At 45.6% G+C, this 18,646-nt stretch overlaps 1 protein-coding gene across 1 annotated transcript; it reads left to right on the plus strand.

Annotated features, from left to right (window-relative positions):
- LOC146649191 (macrophage mannose receptor 1-like) lies at positions 1–2,680 on the plus strand. The gene is made up of 4 exons (XM_085386869.1): positions 1–34; positions 269–655; positions 1,126–1,482; positions 2,209–2,680. Exons 1-4 carry the CDS (start codon positions 1–3, stop codon positions 2,553–2,555), a joined length of 1,125 nt encoding a protein of 374 aa, XP_085242995.1. The 3' UTR covers positions 2,556–2,680.
- The last annotated feature ends 15,966 nt before the right edge of the window (positions 2,681–18,646 follow it).

The raw sequence follows: 18,646 nt of genomic DNA on the forward strand, positions 1-18,646 counted from the left end.
ATGCACGGGAGGCTTTTTCTGCTCATCCTGATCGGTAAGTCGATCAATTTAGCATTAAAAACCACAGATTTACTGCATCACTTGAGATTAATGAAGGTTTCTGTGAACTGCTTACAAAACCTGTCAGATAACAACATCCAAAACACAATTTCTGTCAACAACCATGTGTGAGCAGTCTCTATGGGACCTCTGCCCTCCGGATATAATTTTGTTAACAACATTTTTGCCATCAGTAGATTTCTGAATAACTTGTTGTTGTTGTTTTTAGGTCAGTGTTCCTTGATTTTATGCCAAGGCTATAAATACTATTTTATTAAAGAGCCTAAAACTTGGGACGAAGCTCAGCGCTACTGTAGAGAAGGATATAAAGACCTGGCCACAGTGCCTAACATGACACATATGAAGACACTGTACACAGATTCTACAGAGAATCAAGGAAACGCCTGGATTGGGCTGTACAGCATCTCAGGAAAAGAAAACAGGAGGTGGCACTGGTCTCTGCCAGGAGTGGAGTTCAATGATAAAGACGTGAAATGGAGTGGAAATGAACCTAATGATAAAGGCGGACATCTTGAGAACTGTGTAGTGATTGACAGCTCTGGTGGGTTGTTGGATTTTGGTTGTTCTCATGTTCACCGCTTTATCTGCTATAATGGTGAGAATATTTGACAATAATTGTATTAATTAAACAAAGTGTTTATATTTAAACATATCTACAGCTCATCTCTAATGAAAATGAGAAGATGTGATAATTGGCTGCTGGTGTTTTAGCCCCTGTGTGCTATCCTGCTCATTTGAATACCCGTCCTCCCACGGTGCTTTCTCTGCCTCTCATGTTACACCAGGACACTGTTCATTTGCTTTGCTGAACCATCTCGTGGTGCCAAATGTCATTACACAAAATTTCATACCAGACCTTTGATCAGAAAACTGTTTCTCTGCCACACAGAGCAAAGTCATCCTGAGCATAATGTCACAGCTGTGGTTATTCCCATAATGTTGGTAGTTTAGTTTTGAAGGTTTCGAGCTATTTTAAGTTGTGTCTTTAGAAAATCAAGTTAAAGATACATTTAAAGATAGAAATGTACATTTCTTATGAGTCTTGTCTTTCTCTTTATTCCACAGAACAAAACAAATCACTACATTTCATTAACGACACAAAAAAGTGGCGTGAGGCTCAGAGCTACTGCAGAGAGAACCACACAGACCTGGCCAGTGGAGCAGAACAGTTAAAGGAAGCAGTCAGTACATTTAAGAGTTCTGATAAAACACGATCATGGATCGGCCTGTTCAGAGACACCTGGAGGTGGTCAGATGGGAGTAATTATTCTTACAGACACTGGAGAGATGTTGGTGAGTTACCTGAAGAGCTGTCTGAAACTGACAGCGGCACCAGGAAATGTGCGATGACTGAATTAAACAAAGAAGGAAAATGGAAAGCTGATGATTGTAACACCAGAAAATCTTTCTTCTGCTACGATGGTGAGATTTACAGAGATTCATTTTTCACATCTGGTTTCTGTCAGTTTTCTTACTGAGGAATAAATGTTAAAGCTAAACTAATATTTCTTAGTCTCATGGAAAATCTGTACACGAAGAGGTTGGTATATGTTTCATCATAAAGCTAAATAATGCAAGCTGTTATGGAGATAGAGCTACACCCCAGACACATAATGCAGCCTCCTTTCATCAGGAACCTGAGTCACAGGGGTCATATTAGTTTCTGAGTGTGGGTATCGCTACTGTTTCTAATAGGTTCTAGATTTACAGCTATAATGAGACATAATTCTTGTTTCTAAATCCTCCTGATTAAAAGAAAATTAAATATAAAAAGGCTCACTTAAATTTAAATAATAAGACTTTAATAAAGTAAATTGAAAATTCTAAGCTGGAAAAACTTACAGCAGGAAAGTAAAAAAGAAAAAGAAAATTACATTTTTTTTTTTTTAAAAAGGCTCATTTAAATTTAAATAATAAGACTTTAATAAAGTAAATCAGGAAAAGTAAACATTCTAAATTGGAAAAACTTAAAGCAGGAAATTAAAAAATATGTCAAACTGTCCAGCTCTTATTTTTATGAAATTTGTGACTTGTTTTGTTGTTTGTTTTTTCTTTTATTTGCTCCACATATTTTTTTGTATTCTAGGTGGAAAATCTAGAAACCTCATTTCATTTAATTTGAACTGAACATCTGTTTGTTCATGGCAGAAAAGTTGATCCTGATCAATGAAAGCAAAAACTGGGACGAGGCTGTAAATTACTGCAGAGAGCACTATCATGACCTCGTCTCCATCACAAACCTTGAACAGCAGGAACTGGTGCAACAGAAAGCCAAGAATGCCAGCACACCCCACATCTGGCTGGGACTGCGCTACAGCTGTGCTCTTGATCTGTGGTTCTGGGTCAATGACCAGCTTGTCTGCTATGAGAACTGGGCCGATGACACAGACACTGGGGACTGTAACCTGGCTGTAGCCATGGAGACAAGAGGAGAACATAAATGGTTCAAGAAAAATGATGCAGAGATGTTTAGCTTCATCTGTTCTTTATCATAGGCTTTGAAACCATGCTAACTTAATTGTTTTAAATCGTATATTTCTAGTAAGTGTTGTAATCACACTTACTATATTTTTCCTTTATCCAGGCTAGAGATTGATGGGATATAACAACAAGAAGCACTCTGAGTGCAAACCTCCACTCTGGACAGGATTTTTGTTTAATACAATAACGCTGGATTTTGCATGTAATCATTTTCGTTTTTTTTCTCTTTTTAAATGTACTAAGATGTTTGTAGTGCAGTAAAAAAAAAAAAATAAATAAATAAATCCACACCATTGTGGATTTCAAATGTATCTATTTTGTGATACTTTTGAACTCTGATTGAGAGTGCTCCACATAAACTACAACAATACACTGGACTGTAAACTCTCAATATTGGCTGAATTATGCTACTTTATTGAAAGTGTGAAATGTGAGAAAAAAATGTGAAATAATAATAAGCAAGAATAATGAGTTAATGCATTGGATACATTCACTGTTGCCAAATTCCTCACTCGGATTTTAAAGCCAGCATAAAATAAATGTGCAGAAAAGTGACTAATGTGTTTGCACCACTTTAATATTAACACAGCAGAGAGTCAAAAAAAATGAAGATTTTTACTAGTAATGAAAGCTGTCGGATGAACGTTAGGTATCATTTGAAAATAAATTAACAAAGATCATTGTTTATTCTGAAGGAATAAGAAATTGTTAATGTTTCTTAGAAATCTGAAGTTTTATTTCTTTCTTTCCAAAATACATCTCAAAAAGTAAAAAAAAAAAAACTCATTCGCCTATTTTTCATTATATGTAGTCCCATCAGAAATGACTGGTTTTGGGGGGGTGGTTGATCCAAAGTTCAACATCGTGTTTGCTCTCCATTTAATGATATGATGCAAATATTGTTATTGTAGCACTGTTTGTATGATGATATCCAAATGCACACAATAAAATCCTCTTTACTGGAGCAGAATGGAATATTTTACTGAGTGCAGACTTCATTAGCAAAGCACACAGAGACACACTGTGTGCTATGCTGGCAGTGGCAGACTGTATGTGTAGCAAAAAAGGACTCAAATGCAGACCAAAACAGAAAGTGAAACGTGACGTGGAGTAACAGAAAACGAGCAGTTTACTAAGGCTGGTAAAATAAATACAAATGAAGGGCATGGGTGAAACGAAACAATAACCTAAACTGGGTGATCTAAAACTAAAACATGAAAAACCCTTAAACACGGTGAACTGACAGGAATACCTGAAGACGTGCACACAGAGACACATCATGAGTGTCTCTGTGTGCTCATCAGAGTTAAACCACACTGACATGTTTTTCTATGGACTGACTGAACATTTGTGTAAATGGTGCCTCTTCTGAGTAGAAAAAAGTGACCACTATGATATTATTGGGTTAAAAATATTTACCTCTTAAAAATTTCCAGCAGCAGCTGTCAGCCATAATTTAACCGTCCACACATTTTTATTTTTCTGTATATTCTCAATAAAATTCCTGGAAAGAAATGTTTTACAATAATTTTAAATGATTATTGACGACACAAATAAACTCTGTCCAGCGTGTTGGATTGTAAACTTTCCATACGTCTTTAGTTACATGCTACTTTCTGCTACTACTAGTATTCAAACTATGTCAGTATTATTAAGAAGTTGTAGTTAAAATAGATATGAACACATCTAGAACACAGAAAAGTGTTCTAGATTTAAGATTATAAACTTGATTATCAGCATGAATTTAGTTTATCTTCTACACAAATACTTTCTTGTTGTTTAACTTGTTGGTCAGTTTTCAGAATGACCACAACTACAAAGAAAAACAAATCTCAATTATTAAAAACATTCATTTAATTTAGTCTTTTACCATTTCTCTAACAGAAAGGATGTTTTTAGTTGTGTCTTTCAGCATGTCAAACAGCAGGTTTGGCTTCTTGTCTGTCCTTTTTTCCATTACATTATGTAAATATTGTTATTATATTGCCTGGTGTTTGGCCAGCTTAGAGTTCTTGTTTGCATATTCAAATCCATTCAACAGAGTCTTCTCTGTTGGAGCAGGATGAGGAACTTTATTGAATGCAGTCTTCATTAACACATCAAATAGAGACATCAGAGAGAAGCAAGGAAACACAAATAATCAAATATACATTAAAACTTTGTGGTGCTTTTCAAAGTTTATAATATATAGGTTGAAGTTTAAAGTAGTTTTTCTTTCTTTCATTGTTCAAAATTTGATTTTTCTTTCCATATAGTTTCCACAAAGTAAGAGCATTGCAATAAGTCAGTGGTTGTTGAAGCATGTATTTGTCTAATCTTCTTTGTTTATTCTTAGCTGCATTATTTTCATCTATATGTTTGTTCTTTTTCGTTTACAGTTTCCATATTTCTGTCATGGTCCTGCATCGGACCTGGTACTTTTTTATAATCATAGCCTTAGCAGTATTTTAAATTCCCTGGCTCCACAAAAAACCAGAACTGTACTTTTTTCTCGCTCTGCACCCTGGTACACCCCTGAACTCCGACTACTGAAAGCTAAAGGCCGACAGCTTGAACGTCTCTATAAAAAAACTGGCCTTACTATTCATAAGGATATGTTTAATAACCACGTTCTGTTTTACCAGGAATGTATTAGTCAAACCAAATCTGCTTATTACTCTGCCATTGTCTGCTCAAGTGAGAACTCTACCAAGACCCTTTTCTCACTATTCAACTCTTTTAACAGGCCACCTGATTCTCTGCCTGCTCATCTCTATTCATCTAACTTCTGTGATGCTCTAATGCTATTCTTTATTGATAAAATTCATAAAATACACTTAGACCTGGACCCTAATGCTCAATGTAGCTTCTCTGTCCTAACTTCTCCCCCTTCTCACTTCCTCTCTGTTTTTCAACTTCCATCCTTAGCTGATATTGCTGATCTCATCCATAAATCAAAGCCTTCTACCTGCCAGCTTGATCCTATCCCCACTGTCCTCGTCAAAGCCTGCTTACTCCCTCTCCTTCCCCTCATATCTGCTATTATTCACTCTTCACTCACCACTGGAACTGTTCCTGCTTCCTTCAAAGTTGCTGCTATTACCCCAATTCTGAAAAAAACTGGTCTAGATCCCAACAACTTTAATAATTTTCATCCTATCTCCAATCTACCATTTCTCTCAAAAATCCTTGAAAAAATAGTTGCTTCACAAGTCCATCTTCACCTAACTGATAATAACCTTTACGAACAGTTCCAGTCTGGCTTTCGTCCTCTACATAGCACTGAAACTGCTCTTATAAAAATAACAAACGACCTTCTTATGGCAGCTGATTCTGGTCTCCTCTCCATCCTTATTCTCCTTGATCTGAGTGCAGCTTTTGACACCATCTCTCATCCCATTCTCCTTAGCAGATTAGCTTCTATTGGTCTCTCTCACACTCCACTAGCCTGGTTTAAATCATACCTATCTGACCGCACTCAGTTCATTCAATTAAAATCCTTCACTTCTCAGCTTTCCCCTCTATCCACTGGGGTGCCCCAGGGATCTGTCCTCGGGCCCCTTCTTTTCATCATCTACCTTCTTCCACTCGGACATATTTTTTGTAAATATAATATTCAGTTCCACTGCTACGCCGATGACACCCAGCTCTATCTCTCTACCAAACCTGACTCTACTCTTCCTCCACCCTCCCTCATCCTCTGTCTAGCTGAACTTAATTCTTGGTTCTCCTCCAATTTCCTTAAACTCAACAGCAATAAATCGGAACTTCTTCTGGTTGGCACTAAACGACTGCTATCCAGAATTAACAACTTCTCTCTCACCATCAATAACTCGCTGGTCCCTATCTCTCCCTCTGTGAAAAGCTTGGGTGTCATTCTCGATAGCACATTATCCTTTAACTCACATATCAATAATATTACACGTGCAGCATATTTCCAACTCCGTAACATTAATCGTCTCCGCCCCTTCCTCACACCTCACGCCACTGCCATTCTCATCCATAATCTTGTTATCTCTAGAATTGACTACTGCAACTCATTATTATTTGGCCTTACACAAAAATCTATCAACAAGCTCCAACGTGTCCAGAACTCTGCTGCCCGTATTATTACTAGGACTTCTTTTACCCACCACATCTCCCCAATCCTGAAGCAACTTCACTGGCTCCCGGTTAAACTTCGCATCCATTTTAAAATAATTCTGTATACATTCAAGGCTATTCATTCTCTCTCTCCACCGTACCTCTCTGACTTATTACAGATGAAGCTCCCATCCCGCTGCCTCAGATCTTCATCTTCTCTTTCTCTCTCTGTTCCCTCTGCTCGTCTGATTACAATGGGAGGGAGGGCTTTTAGCTGCTCTGCCCCTCGACTTTGGAATTCCCTACCCCCGGACCTCAGAAATATTAGTTCATTCTCTCTTTTTAAGTCCACCCTCAAAACTCATCTGTTTAAAATTGCCTATCCTTAAATTTCTGTATGCTTTAACTTTTATCTTCTATTTTTATTATTGTGTATATTTCCAGTTTTTATCTGTTGTACAGTGTCCTTGGGTGCTTTGAAAGGCACTATTTAAATAAAATGTATTATTATTATTATTATTATCGGTGACCCAGCGTTTTGTGTTGTTTATTATTAATAGTCTTTGCTTTTGTCTTATTTAGAATCTCTAGTCTTTGGTTTCAGTGTTGTTTAGAGTCCTTCTGTTTCTGTCTCTGTGTTCCAGGTTTGCTGTGCCCCTTGTCATGTCTGCGTCTCTGTGTTAGTTTCCTGTTTTACTTTGACAGTCTGTGTCCTGTGTCAGTGTATTCTGTTTTGCTTCCTGTCTTGTAATGTTCAATTAGTCTCAACTTTGTCCAGTTTTTATTGATCCATGACAAAAATGACAGCAACATTTACAGTTAACATATTAGTTTCAAAAAACATGCAGTGCTGGATTGCCTGCTCATTCTGGTGGGTAAGTAGATCATTTTACCAATAAAAATTACATATTTGAATCACCTTAGATTGATTGAGTGCATTGTTAAGTGATTATAGGGACCACAAATGCTGATATGGCATTATATGATGGGAACACTGGTGTAACTAAACACCAGTCACAAACACCACAGAAAGTTCAAATAACACACAACACAGGCTTCTTCTCACCATCAGTGAGAGTGATGCTATTCTAACATCGAGCTTGCCAATAATTGGAGCTTAATATTTACTTTCCTTTAAAGTTCTTCATCATTAGAGACAAAAAAAAAGATGTTACTGTGGTGGACCACTGGAGGGCTCCACTCACACCCAGTTCTCAGGAAGTGTTGTTGCTGTGTTTTGGAGGGAAAGTGTTTAGTTCTGTGGTGATGAGTAATAAACGAGCAGTGTTTATCAAGAGCTCTAGTGTCGTCTGTGTTTACCTCCACATTGGTGACCCCTGACTCGAACATGCTGCAGTCCGATGGTGGCACCGACTCCGCTCTGGATGCATCAGCAGCCGCCAGCCCTCTGCCTCCGGCTGCAGCTACGTTTGCTGTGGCGCTCGAGCTGCCGGATTTTTGGCTTCACGATCCCCCGTCGTGGTTCGTGCACGTGGAGGCTCAGTTCGCCCTTTGTGGCATCTCGGCTGACGACACAAAATATCACCATGTGGTGACTTCTCTCGACCCGCTAGCCACCCGTCGTGCGTTGACTCTCCTCCGGGACCCACCCACCCGAGGGAAGTACGCCGCCCTTAAGGAGCTGCTTCTTCGCGCTATGCCCTCACCAACGCAGAGCGAGCTGAGAAGCTCCTCTCCCTCTCAGGCCTGGATGGCGGTACGGCTCTCGAACTGATAGAGCACATGCTATCCTTTCTCGGACCGGATGACGGGGGATTCCTCTTTGCCCACATCTTCCTCCGACAGCCGGCGGCGGCCGTGAGAGCCGGCCTCGCCAACTCTCCGCTTCTGGGCATGAAGGATTATCGCTCCCTGGCTGAGGAAGCGGATCGTATTCTCCTGGCTACCCGCACTTCCCACGATCACGACCTAGTTCCAGCCTCGCCGGCGGCGCCTTCCACTTCCCCGCTGACCTGCCACGGCGTACCCGATCCTTTGCTGACGGCAAAGATCGCGGCACAGCGACACCACGGACGGGACCTCAGCATTTTGGCGCCGGAGCGTGCCGCTGCCTGCCGCCTTGCGCTTTTCCGACCCTGGGACATGGACCCTGCCAGCGCGCTGTAGCGGCCGCGACCGCTGCCGACAAAGAAAAACTGCTCTTCATAGAAGACTCGCGCTCTGGGAGACGTTTCCTGGTCGACTCTGGCTCCCAGAAGAGCCTCCTTCCCCCATCTGGAGCCGACAGTTTAGCAGTGGGCTGCGGACCGCAGCTTATTGCGGCTAATGGCTCTCCCATCGCAACGTTTGGGGAAAGGTTCGTGACTGTTTGTTTTCATGGTCGGGATTTCCAATGGACCTTTGTTGTTGCCGCTAGCTCTATACCTATTTTGGGCGCCGATTTTCTTTGTGCCCACGGACTGCTGGTCGATGTCGCTAACAGACGCTTAATCGATGCACTGTCTTTTTCTTCAATAACCTGTTTCACTCGCGCCATCGAGCCCCTGAATCAGGCTAATGTAGTGACTTCAGGGAATGTTTTTCAGCGTTTGCTCTTGGAGTTCCCTTCACTGACTGTTCCTAATTTCTCGAACACGGCAACGAAGCACTGGGTTGAACATTATTCCGACGGTGTTCGCACGCGTCCGCCACCTCGACCCCGCGAAACTCTCCGTCGCTCGGGAAGAGTTTGCTGCAATGGAGCGCCTCGGCATAGTGCAGCGCTCGAATAGTGCCTGGGCTACACATGGTGCCCAAGTCAGACGGTCGGTGGCGGCCATGTGGGGATTTTCGCCGTTTGAATAATGTCACGGAGAACGACCGTTACCCCATTCCCCACATCCAGGATTTTTCCGCCCACCTCGCCGGCACCTCGATTTTTTCTAAAATTGACTTGGTGCGGGGGTATCACCAGGTTCCCGTGTGCGCCGAAGACGTCCCCAAAACTGCCGTTATTACCCCTTTCGGCCTGTTTGAATTTTTGCGCATGCTGTTCGGCCTGAAAGGCGCCGCCCAGACTTTTCAGCGGTTGATGGACTCTGTTTTGCGCGGGCTGCCTTTTGTCTTCATGTACCTTGACGATATATTGGTGGCCAGCTGCTCTGAGAGTCAGCATGCGTCCCATCTGCATCAGGTTTTCCAGCGTTTGGCGGCACATGGCCTGATCGTCAACCCCTCCAAGTGCCAGTTCGGCTTGCCGGTTCTGGATTTCTTGGGCCACCGCATTTCCGCGTCCTGCATCCGTTAAAGCGCTGCAGGAGTTCTTGGGGATGGTCAATTTCTACAACCGCTTTCTCCCCAGAGCTGCGCACCTGCTGCAGCCTCTCTATGCTGCCTTGAAGGGTAAAACAGCTAGGACCAGATTGATTGGCTCCCTGAACGCATCCAGGCATTTTCTGGGGCCAAGACCGCGCTGGCAAACGCCGCCCTGCTGGCAAACGCCGCCCTGCTGGCAAACGCCGCCCTGCTGGCAAACGCCGCCCTGCTGGCAAACGCCGCCTTGCTGGCCCACCCGTTTCCGTCGGCGGAGATTGCGTTGACCTCCGACGTGTCAGACGTGGCAGTGGGCGCAGTGTTAGAACAGCGGGTCTCCGGTGTCTGGCAACCGCTCGCTTTTTTTAGTCGCACGCTTAGGGACAGTGAGCGCAAATATAGCGTTTTTGACAGGGAGTTGCTGGCCCTCCACCTCGCAACACGGCATTTTCGTTTTTTTCTCGAGGGTCGGAGCTTCACCACGTACGTTGATCATAAACCTTTGACATTCGCGATGTCCAAGGTCTCTGATCCGTGGAGCGGGCGCCAGCAGCGCCAGTTGGCAGCCATTTCCGAGTTCACAACTGACATTCAGCACGTGGCTGGTAAGTCCAACTGCGTGGCTGACTGTCTATCCCGCGTGCTGGTTTCTCCCGTTTATGTTGGCATAGACTTTGAGGCTATGGCCGCTGACCAACAGGCCGACCCGGACGTCCTTGCCCTTCGGTCTGCGCAAACGGGCCTTGTACTGGAGGACAGACCCGTGTGGAACGGCGGGCCTAGCCTGCTTTGCGATGTTTCCACCAGCCGTCCACGCCCTGTAGTTCCCCTTTCGTGGCGTCGTCGCGTTTTCGACTCCGTACACGCCCTCTCTCATCCAGGCGTCCGGGCCTCGGTCAAGCTGGTCAGCTCTAGGTTCGTTTGGCCGGGCCTTCGTAAATCGGTGAAAGACTGGGCAGCCGCGTGCATCCCATGCCAATGCGCTAAGATCCATAGGCACACACAGGCGCCCCTCGAATCCTTCCGCGTTCCAGGGAGGCGTTTTGATCATGTGCATGTGGATCTGGTTGGTCCTGTGCCGCAGTCACAAGATTTCACGCACTGTAGTGGACCGCACAACCCGCTGGCCTGAGGCAGTGCCTCTGGCGTCCACTACAGCAGCAGCAGTGGCCAGGGCTTTTTTGTCAACGTGGGTTTCGCGTTTCGGTACCCCCGCCGACATTACCTCAGACAGGGGCCCCTAGTTCGTTTCCGAGCTTTGGTCTGCCATGGCTGACGGCCTGGGGGTCAAGGTCCACCGAACCACTGCGTACCACCCGCAGGCCAACGGGATCTGCGAACGTTTCCACCGGTCGCTTAAGGCCGCGTTCCGTGCTTCTCTCACAGATGGCAACTGGGTTGACCGCCTTCCATGGGTTTTACTGGGGTTGCGCTGCGCGGTTAAAGAAGACCTTGGGGTTTCCCCGGCTGAACTTGTCCTTGGTCAGCCCCTCCGGGTCCCCGGGGAATTCTTGCCTGAGAGCTCACCCCCGTGCTTCGCTCCCTCTGTGCTGTCTCTCCGTCCCCCAAGAGACTCGTTTTGTCTTCCTGGCCCAGTGCACCATTGTGTGCCCGACACCTTTGTTCCGAGGTCGTTGGACTCTTCGCAGTTTGTTTTTGTCAGGCATGACGCTCATAGGCCTCCGCTGCGTCCACTGTATGACGGCCCCTTTCGGGTTATTCAACCGGGCCGCAAGCATTTCCTTAGCCCGAGCTATCTTCAGTTTTTCCTGACCGCCCATGCCAGCCTGGCCCTCAGGCTCGTTTCCCCTCCGCCAGCTCTCCACCCCCCCGGTTCAGCCGTTCTGGACGTTTAATTAAAGCAAGGGTTCTGGACTAGGGGATGGCCCTACTGGGTGTTCGGGGGGGGGGGGGGGGCATGTGTGGTGGACCACTGGAGGGCTCCACTCACACCCAGTTCTCAGGAAGTGTTGTTGCTGTGTTTTGGAGGGAAAGTGTTCAGTTCTGTGGTGATGAGTAATAAATGAGCAGTGTTTATCGAGAGCTCTCGTGTCGTCTGTGTTTACCTACACATTACTTTGATTTATTTGTTTATTGTGTCTGATTGAGAGATACTTACATGCACACATTAGTAGCCTTTAGATTTATAGCCAGGTAGATGAATAACAGTCATAATATTAACTTTGTACCCAAACATAATCCAGCAGTGCAGTACAATTTTCAAATAGTTGAATCATAATGACATTACATCGCATTTTTATTGTTTTCAATAAAAATGTTTGTTTTAAAAAGAGAAAGTCGCTAAAACCTCTTTATTGTAACAGAAAGTAAGAGAAAGGGAAATACGTAAGTACATGAGGTGCATCTATTTTAATTTTGTACTTTTTGTTACAATTACTTTCCAGTGGCTCCAGGTTGTGCAGTCACAGGATTTTGAGATAGCACAGTAGAGCTATTCTTACGACGTTTTAGCTCACGATCAATCTGACACCAGACACATAGGTTGCAGAAACAAGTGTGTACGATGTCTCTCTGGAGAGTCCCCTATGGAGGAAGTAGCTGTTTGTTATTTCTATCCTTTAATTATAACATAATATTTGCATTATAGATAACTGCACTTAGGTTTGCAACGTTACATTAAAGGTTTTTTTTTCATATTCTTGGTTGTTTATTAAAAGGTTTTTGTGTAAAGATTTTTATAAATCTGCATTTCTAGATGAAGAAATGCATCTTATAAATGATATCTGTTAAAAAAAATTAAAAATTGTTTTATTGGTGTCATACCTCAATTCCATATTTCTTTCTCATGGTAATCCTGAATGACAAGGCTACGGGGACAACAAATAATGGTATCCCGAGGATCGATAGTGCCCCAGGGGAGCACATGTCCAAAATCGGAAGGAAAGGGTTCTCTCCAAGTGATTTTGAAATGGTGATCGCATAGCATGGCCAGCACCAAAAAGCATAGCAACCTGAAAATCATGACACAAATAGTAAAATATTGGCATTTTTTACACTTATCAAACATACAACTTAATTCAATTCAATTCAATTCAATTTTATTTATATAGCGCCAAATCACAACATAAGATAAGATAAGATAAGATAAGATAAGATAAGATAAGATAAGATAACCTTTATTAGTCCCACACGTGGGAAATTTGTTTTGTCACAGCAGGAAGTGGACAGTGCAAAAGTTATGAGGCAAAAATTAGAATACAATAAGAATAAATACAGTACACAACTGTACAGAATAGAATAAAATACTATATACAGTAGAATACAATAAAATAAATATACAATAAGATAAAAATAGAATACAAATACAAATACTATATACAACTGAGTAAAAATACAACGATGACAGAAAGGATTATTGCACTTAGTATTATTGCATATGTATGGATGTGTGTGCTTGATCAGTTAAAGTCTTTATTATGGAGTCTGACAGCAGTGGGGAGGAAAGACCTGCGAAATCTCTCCGTCCCACACCGTGGGTGCCGCAGTCTCCCACTGAAGGAGCTGCTCAGTGCTGTCACAGTCTGCTGCATGGGGTGGGAGATGTTGTCCAACAGGGATGACAGCTTAGCCGCCGTTCTCCTGTCACTCGCCACCTCCACTGGGTCCAGAGGGCATCCTAGAACAGAGCTGGCCCTTCGGATCACCCTGTTCAGTCTCTTCCTGTCCCCAGCAGAGATGCTGCCGCCCCAGCAGACCACACCATAAAAGATAGCAGAAGCCACAACAGAGTCATAGAAGGTCTTCAGGAGTGGGCCCTCCACTCCAAACGACCTGAGTCTCCGCAGCAGGTACCTCAAGGCGCTTCATAGATACAGAGAAAAACCCAACAATCATATGACCCCCTATGAGCAAGCACTTTGGCAACAGTGGGAAGGAAAAACTCCCTTTTAACAGGAAGAAACCTCCGGCAGAACCAGGCTCAGGGAGGGGCGGGGCCATCTGCTGCGACCGGTTGGGGTGAGAGAAGGAAGACAGGATAAAAGACATGCTGTGGAAGAGAGACAGAGATTAATAACAGATATGATTCAATGCAGAGAGGTCTATTAACACATAGTGAGTGAGAAAGGTGACTGGAAAGGAAAAACTCAATGCATCATGGGAATCCCCCGGCAGCCTATGTCACGGTTCTGGGTCCGTTGGACCCAGTATTTTGAGTTCATTATGTTTTGGTACTTTTGCATCATGGATTTTCCTTTATGTTTCTCTGGTACTTGGTGTTTCTGTTATCTTGGTGTTTTTTTTATATTATGATCTGATACTGTTGTGATTATGATTATTATTTAGTAGACTTTGGTCAGCGTCTAGTCTGTCTAGTCTGTGTCTTAGTAAAGTGTGTTTTGTTTCCTGTTTTACTTTGAAGGTTCTTGTTCCTGTCTGATGTCAGTATTCCGGCTTCGCTCTCCCTGTCTCGTTAGGTCTTATTTCTCCCAGCTGTGTCCCCCTTCTGTCTCTAATTCCTTGATGACTCCCTCAGTGTATTTAAACCCAGTGTGTCTTTATGTCAGTGTCGCGTCGTTAACGTCTGTTCACCCTCAGACCGTGCCTGTGTGTTCCAGCTTGTGTTTTCATGTTTGGTTTATGTTTTGTTTTCTGGCCAGCAATAAAGCTGTGGTTTTGATTCTCAAATCTATGTTCGAGTCCTGCGTTTGGATCCTCCTCTCCGCCTGCCAGCACACAGAGCCTTGACAGAACGACGCGACCACAAGATGGATCCAGCGGACTCACCTTTTGCCTCAGAGGGAAAGTACCTCGCACAGCTGTGGGATTATTGCTGGCGCATAATTCACGCTGTGGATGACTACAGGAGGCTTCCAGAGGTAGTGTTTCTAGACAACTTCTTGTCATCCCCTACCTTCACCATAACCTTTCTGGACATTAACGGATTAAAAACAATAGTAACAGCTCTGAGGGCCAGTTTTTGTTTTAAACTGTTTGGCATGGGCGGCCCAGGGAAGGAGGATTCTGCTGCTCTCCTGGAGGCCCTTGCCACTTGGTGCTCTCGACGTCAGCAGTATGTTTTACCAAGGTTCATTGCCAAGTCGTTCGATCCACCTTTAAAGAAGAAATGCAACCCTCACCATCATCATCATCATCCAACCACACTTCTATTCTCTCCTGTAGTACGGACTGGTGCAGTTTTCATTTCCACACCTTCAGCTCAGTTAGCTGATCAGCAGCCACCAGCAGCTCAGTTAGCTGATCAGCAGCCACCAGCAGCTCAGTTAGCTGATCAGCAGCCACCAGCAGCTCAGTTTACAGTGTCCCCAGCTCAGCAGCCACCAGCAGCTCAGTTTACAGTGTCCCCAGCTCAGCAGCCACCAGCAGCTCGGTTTACAGTGTCCCCAGCTCAGCAGCCACCAGCAGCTCGGTTTCCAGTGTCCCCAGCTCAGCAGCCACCAGCAGCTCGGTTTCCAGTGTCACCTGCTCAGCAGCCACCTGTAGCCCGGTTTCCAGTGTCACCTGCTCAGCAGCCACCTGTAGCCCAGTCACCAACTCCACCACCACCACTATCACCTCAAGTTCAGTTATCCATGGCTCAGTCGCTACCTCAATCAGACTTTTTGCAGACTTTATTACGGTCCATGGCCCAGTCAGTAGCGCAGCTAGTGCAGGAATCGTTAGCTTTGTCTTCTGCTAAATCAGCCTCTCATCTCCACCCTCAGTCAGGGGTCCCTATTGCCTCTGGCCCTGCATCTGCTCCAGCTGGAGGGCCTGAGGAGCCCGTCCAGCCTCAAGTGTCGTCAGCTGGAGGGCCTGAGGAGCCCGTCCAGCCTCAAGTGTCGTCAGCTGGAGGGCCTGAGGAGCCCGTCCAGCCTCAAGTGTCGTCTGCTGGGGGTTCGGGGGAACCCAGCCAGCCTCATGTCTCGTCTGCTGGGGGTTCGGGGGAACCCAGCCAGCCTCATGTCTCGTCTGCTGGGGGTTCGGGAGAACCCAGCCAGCCTCATGTTTCGTCTGCTGGAGGGCCCGAGGAGCCCGTCCAGCCTCAAGCCACGTCTGCTGGAGGGTCCGAGGAGCCCGCCCAGCACCACGCCTCATTAGCTGAGGGTCCTGGAGGACCCAGCCAGCACATCCTCACATCTGCTGGCGGTCCGGGGAAGTTTGTTCAGCTACCATCTGCTGAAACATCCCCTGTGACTCCTACATCACCGCCTGCGGCATTCACATCATCACCATTTGCATCACCGCCTGCAGCGTCGCTGCCGTCAGGTTCCGCAGCCGTCCCGCTGCCGTCAGGTTCCGCAGCCGTCCCGCTGCCGTCAGGTTCCGCAGCCGTCCCGCTGCCGTCAGGTTCCGCAGCCGTCCCGCTGCCGTCAGGTTCCGCAGCCGTCCCGCTGCCGTCATCCACGCCTGGTCCGGCTTCAGCTCCGCCCACGCCGTCGCCTGGTCCGGCCTCCGCTTCTTCATCCACGCTTGGTCCGGCTTCGGCCTCCGCTTCAGCCTCGCCTGGTCCGGCCTCCGCTTCTTCATCCACGCTTGGTCCGGCTTCGGCCTCCGCTTCAGCCTCGCCTGGTCCGGCCTCCGCTTCTTCATCCACGCTTGGTCCGGCTTCGGCCTCCGCTTCAGCCTCGCCTGGTCCGGCTTCGGCTTTAGCTTCAGCTTTGTCTGGTCCGGCCTCTGCTCCGCCTTTAGCTTCAGCTTCAGCTTCGTCTGGTCCGGCCTCTGCTCCGCCTTCGTCTTCGTCTGGTCCGGCCTCTGCTCCGTCTTCGCCTTGGTCTGGTCCTGCGGTTGCCACGCCGCCGTCGGAGCCAGCTCGATCCGTTCCGCCTCGCCTCTGCCGGCCGTTTTCCAGGCCTCTAAGGTGGCGTCATGGCCTTCGGGGACGGCCTCCGGAAAAGGTTTGTCGTCGCCGCCGCTGGCATCGCGGCCGCCCTCCGGACCTGCTCAGTGGCCGCCACTGCCTTCCAAGTGGTCGGCCTCCAGAACTGTTTGCCTGTCGCCGCCGCTGGCATCGCGGCCGCCCTCCGGACCTGCTCAGTGGCTGCCACTGCCTTCCAAGTGGTCGGCCTCCGGAACTGTTTGCCCGTTGCCGCCGTTGCTGTGTGCACGGTCGGCCTCCAGAACTGTTTTGCCTGTCGCCGCCGTTGCCGTGTGCACGGTCGGTCTCCTGACCTCTTCATGGACTCTTGAGCTTTTGTTTCATTTTGTTTTTGATGTGCTTTCTTGTGTGTTTGGACTCTTGTGCTCCTTTTTGTTTCGGACCCTCCGTCCTGGGCCCCCTCCGCCCGCCCTGGCCTGGTGCTCTGTGCTTTTTCGTTTTGGGCTGTCGGGAGCCAGCCCTTAGAGGGGGGGTACTGTCACGGTTCTGGGTCCGTTGGACCCAGTATTTTGAGTTCATTATGTTTTGGTACTTTTGCATCATGGATTTTCCTTTATGTTTCTCTGGTACTTGGTGTTTCTGTTATCTTGGTGTTTTTTTTTTTTTTTTTTTTTTTTTTTTTTATATTATGATCTGATACTGTTGTGATTATGATTATTATTTAGTAGACTTTGGTCAGCGTCTAGTCTGTCTTAGTAAAGTGTGTTTTGTTTCCTGTTTTACTTTGAAGGTTCTTGTTCCTGTCTGATGTCAGTATTCCAGCTTCGCTCTCCCTGTCTCGTTAGGTCTTATTTCTCCCAGCTGTGTCCCCCTTCTGTCTCTAATTCCTTGATGACTCCCTCAGTGTATTTAAACCCAGTGTGTCTTTATGTCAGTGTCGCGTCGTTAACGTCTGTTCACCCTCAGACCGTGCCTGTGTGTTCCAGCTTGTGTTTTCATGTTTGGTTTATGTTTTGTTTTCTGGCCAGCAATAAAGCTGTGGTTTTGATTCTCAAATCTATGTTCGAGTCCTGCGTTTGGATCCTCCTCTCCGCCTGCCAGCACACAGAGCCTTGACAGCCTATGTCTATTGCAGCATAACTAAGGGAGGATTCAGGGTCACCTGGTCCAGCCCTAACTATATGCTTTAGCAAAAAGGAAAGTTTTAAGCCTAATCTTGAAAGTAGAGATGGTGTCTGTCTCCTGAATCCAAACTGGAAGCTGGTTCCACAGAAGAGGGGCCTGAAAACTGAAGGCTCTGCCTCCCATTCTACTTTTAAATACTCTAGGAACAACAAGTAGGCCTGCAGAGCGAGAGCGAAGTGCTCTAATAGGGTGATATGGTACTACAAGGTCATTAAGATAAGATGGGGCCTGTTTATTTAAGACCTTGTATGTGAGGAGCAGGATTTTGAATTCAATTCTGGATTTAACAGGAAGCCAATGAAGGGAAGCCAAAACAGGAGAAATATGCTCTCTCTTTCTAGTCCCTGTCAGGACTCTTGCTGCAGCATTTTGGATTAGCTGAAGGCTTTTCAGTGAGTTAAAGTTAAAGTCCAGTATTGATTCTTACAAGACAACTTGTCTTCCATGCAGTCAAAGAGGCCAGAGCCCCACTCTGCTGACGACGGCTCTGTCATTGGGCTGCAGATGATGACCTGATTGGATCTGAAAACCGTGCTGTATATGTTAACTTAAAAAAAAAATAGAATAAAGAACAAACACACAAATATAAAACACCCTCTATGCTCCATGTTTCTAAATATCATAAATATGGTTTCATGTAAATCAGGTTTGCCACTGTGGATCCTTCAAGAAGATATAACATTGTTCAAAATGAAATCAGTTTACTGTGAATGCATCCATATGGAAATTCTTTGTTGGTAAGTAAAATTCATTTATTAAGCGCTGTGCACAGAAAGAGTAAATTTGATAAGAACATGATGTTCCACAATAGCCAGTAAAAATTTAGTC

Source organism: Rhamphochromis longiceps, linkage group LG17, assembly GCF_057381845.1.
Source record: "Rhamphochromis longiceps isolate RC_006_pf linkage group LG17, R_longiceps_female_GT1.1, whole genome shotgun sequence".
In the NCBI taxonomy this organism is placed as follows: domain Eukaryota; kingdom Metazoa; phylum Chordata; class Actinopteri; order Cichliformes; family Cichlidae; genus Rhamphochromis; species Rhamphochromis longiceps.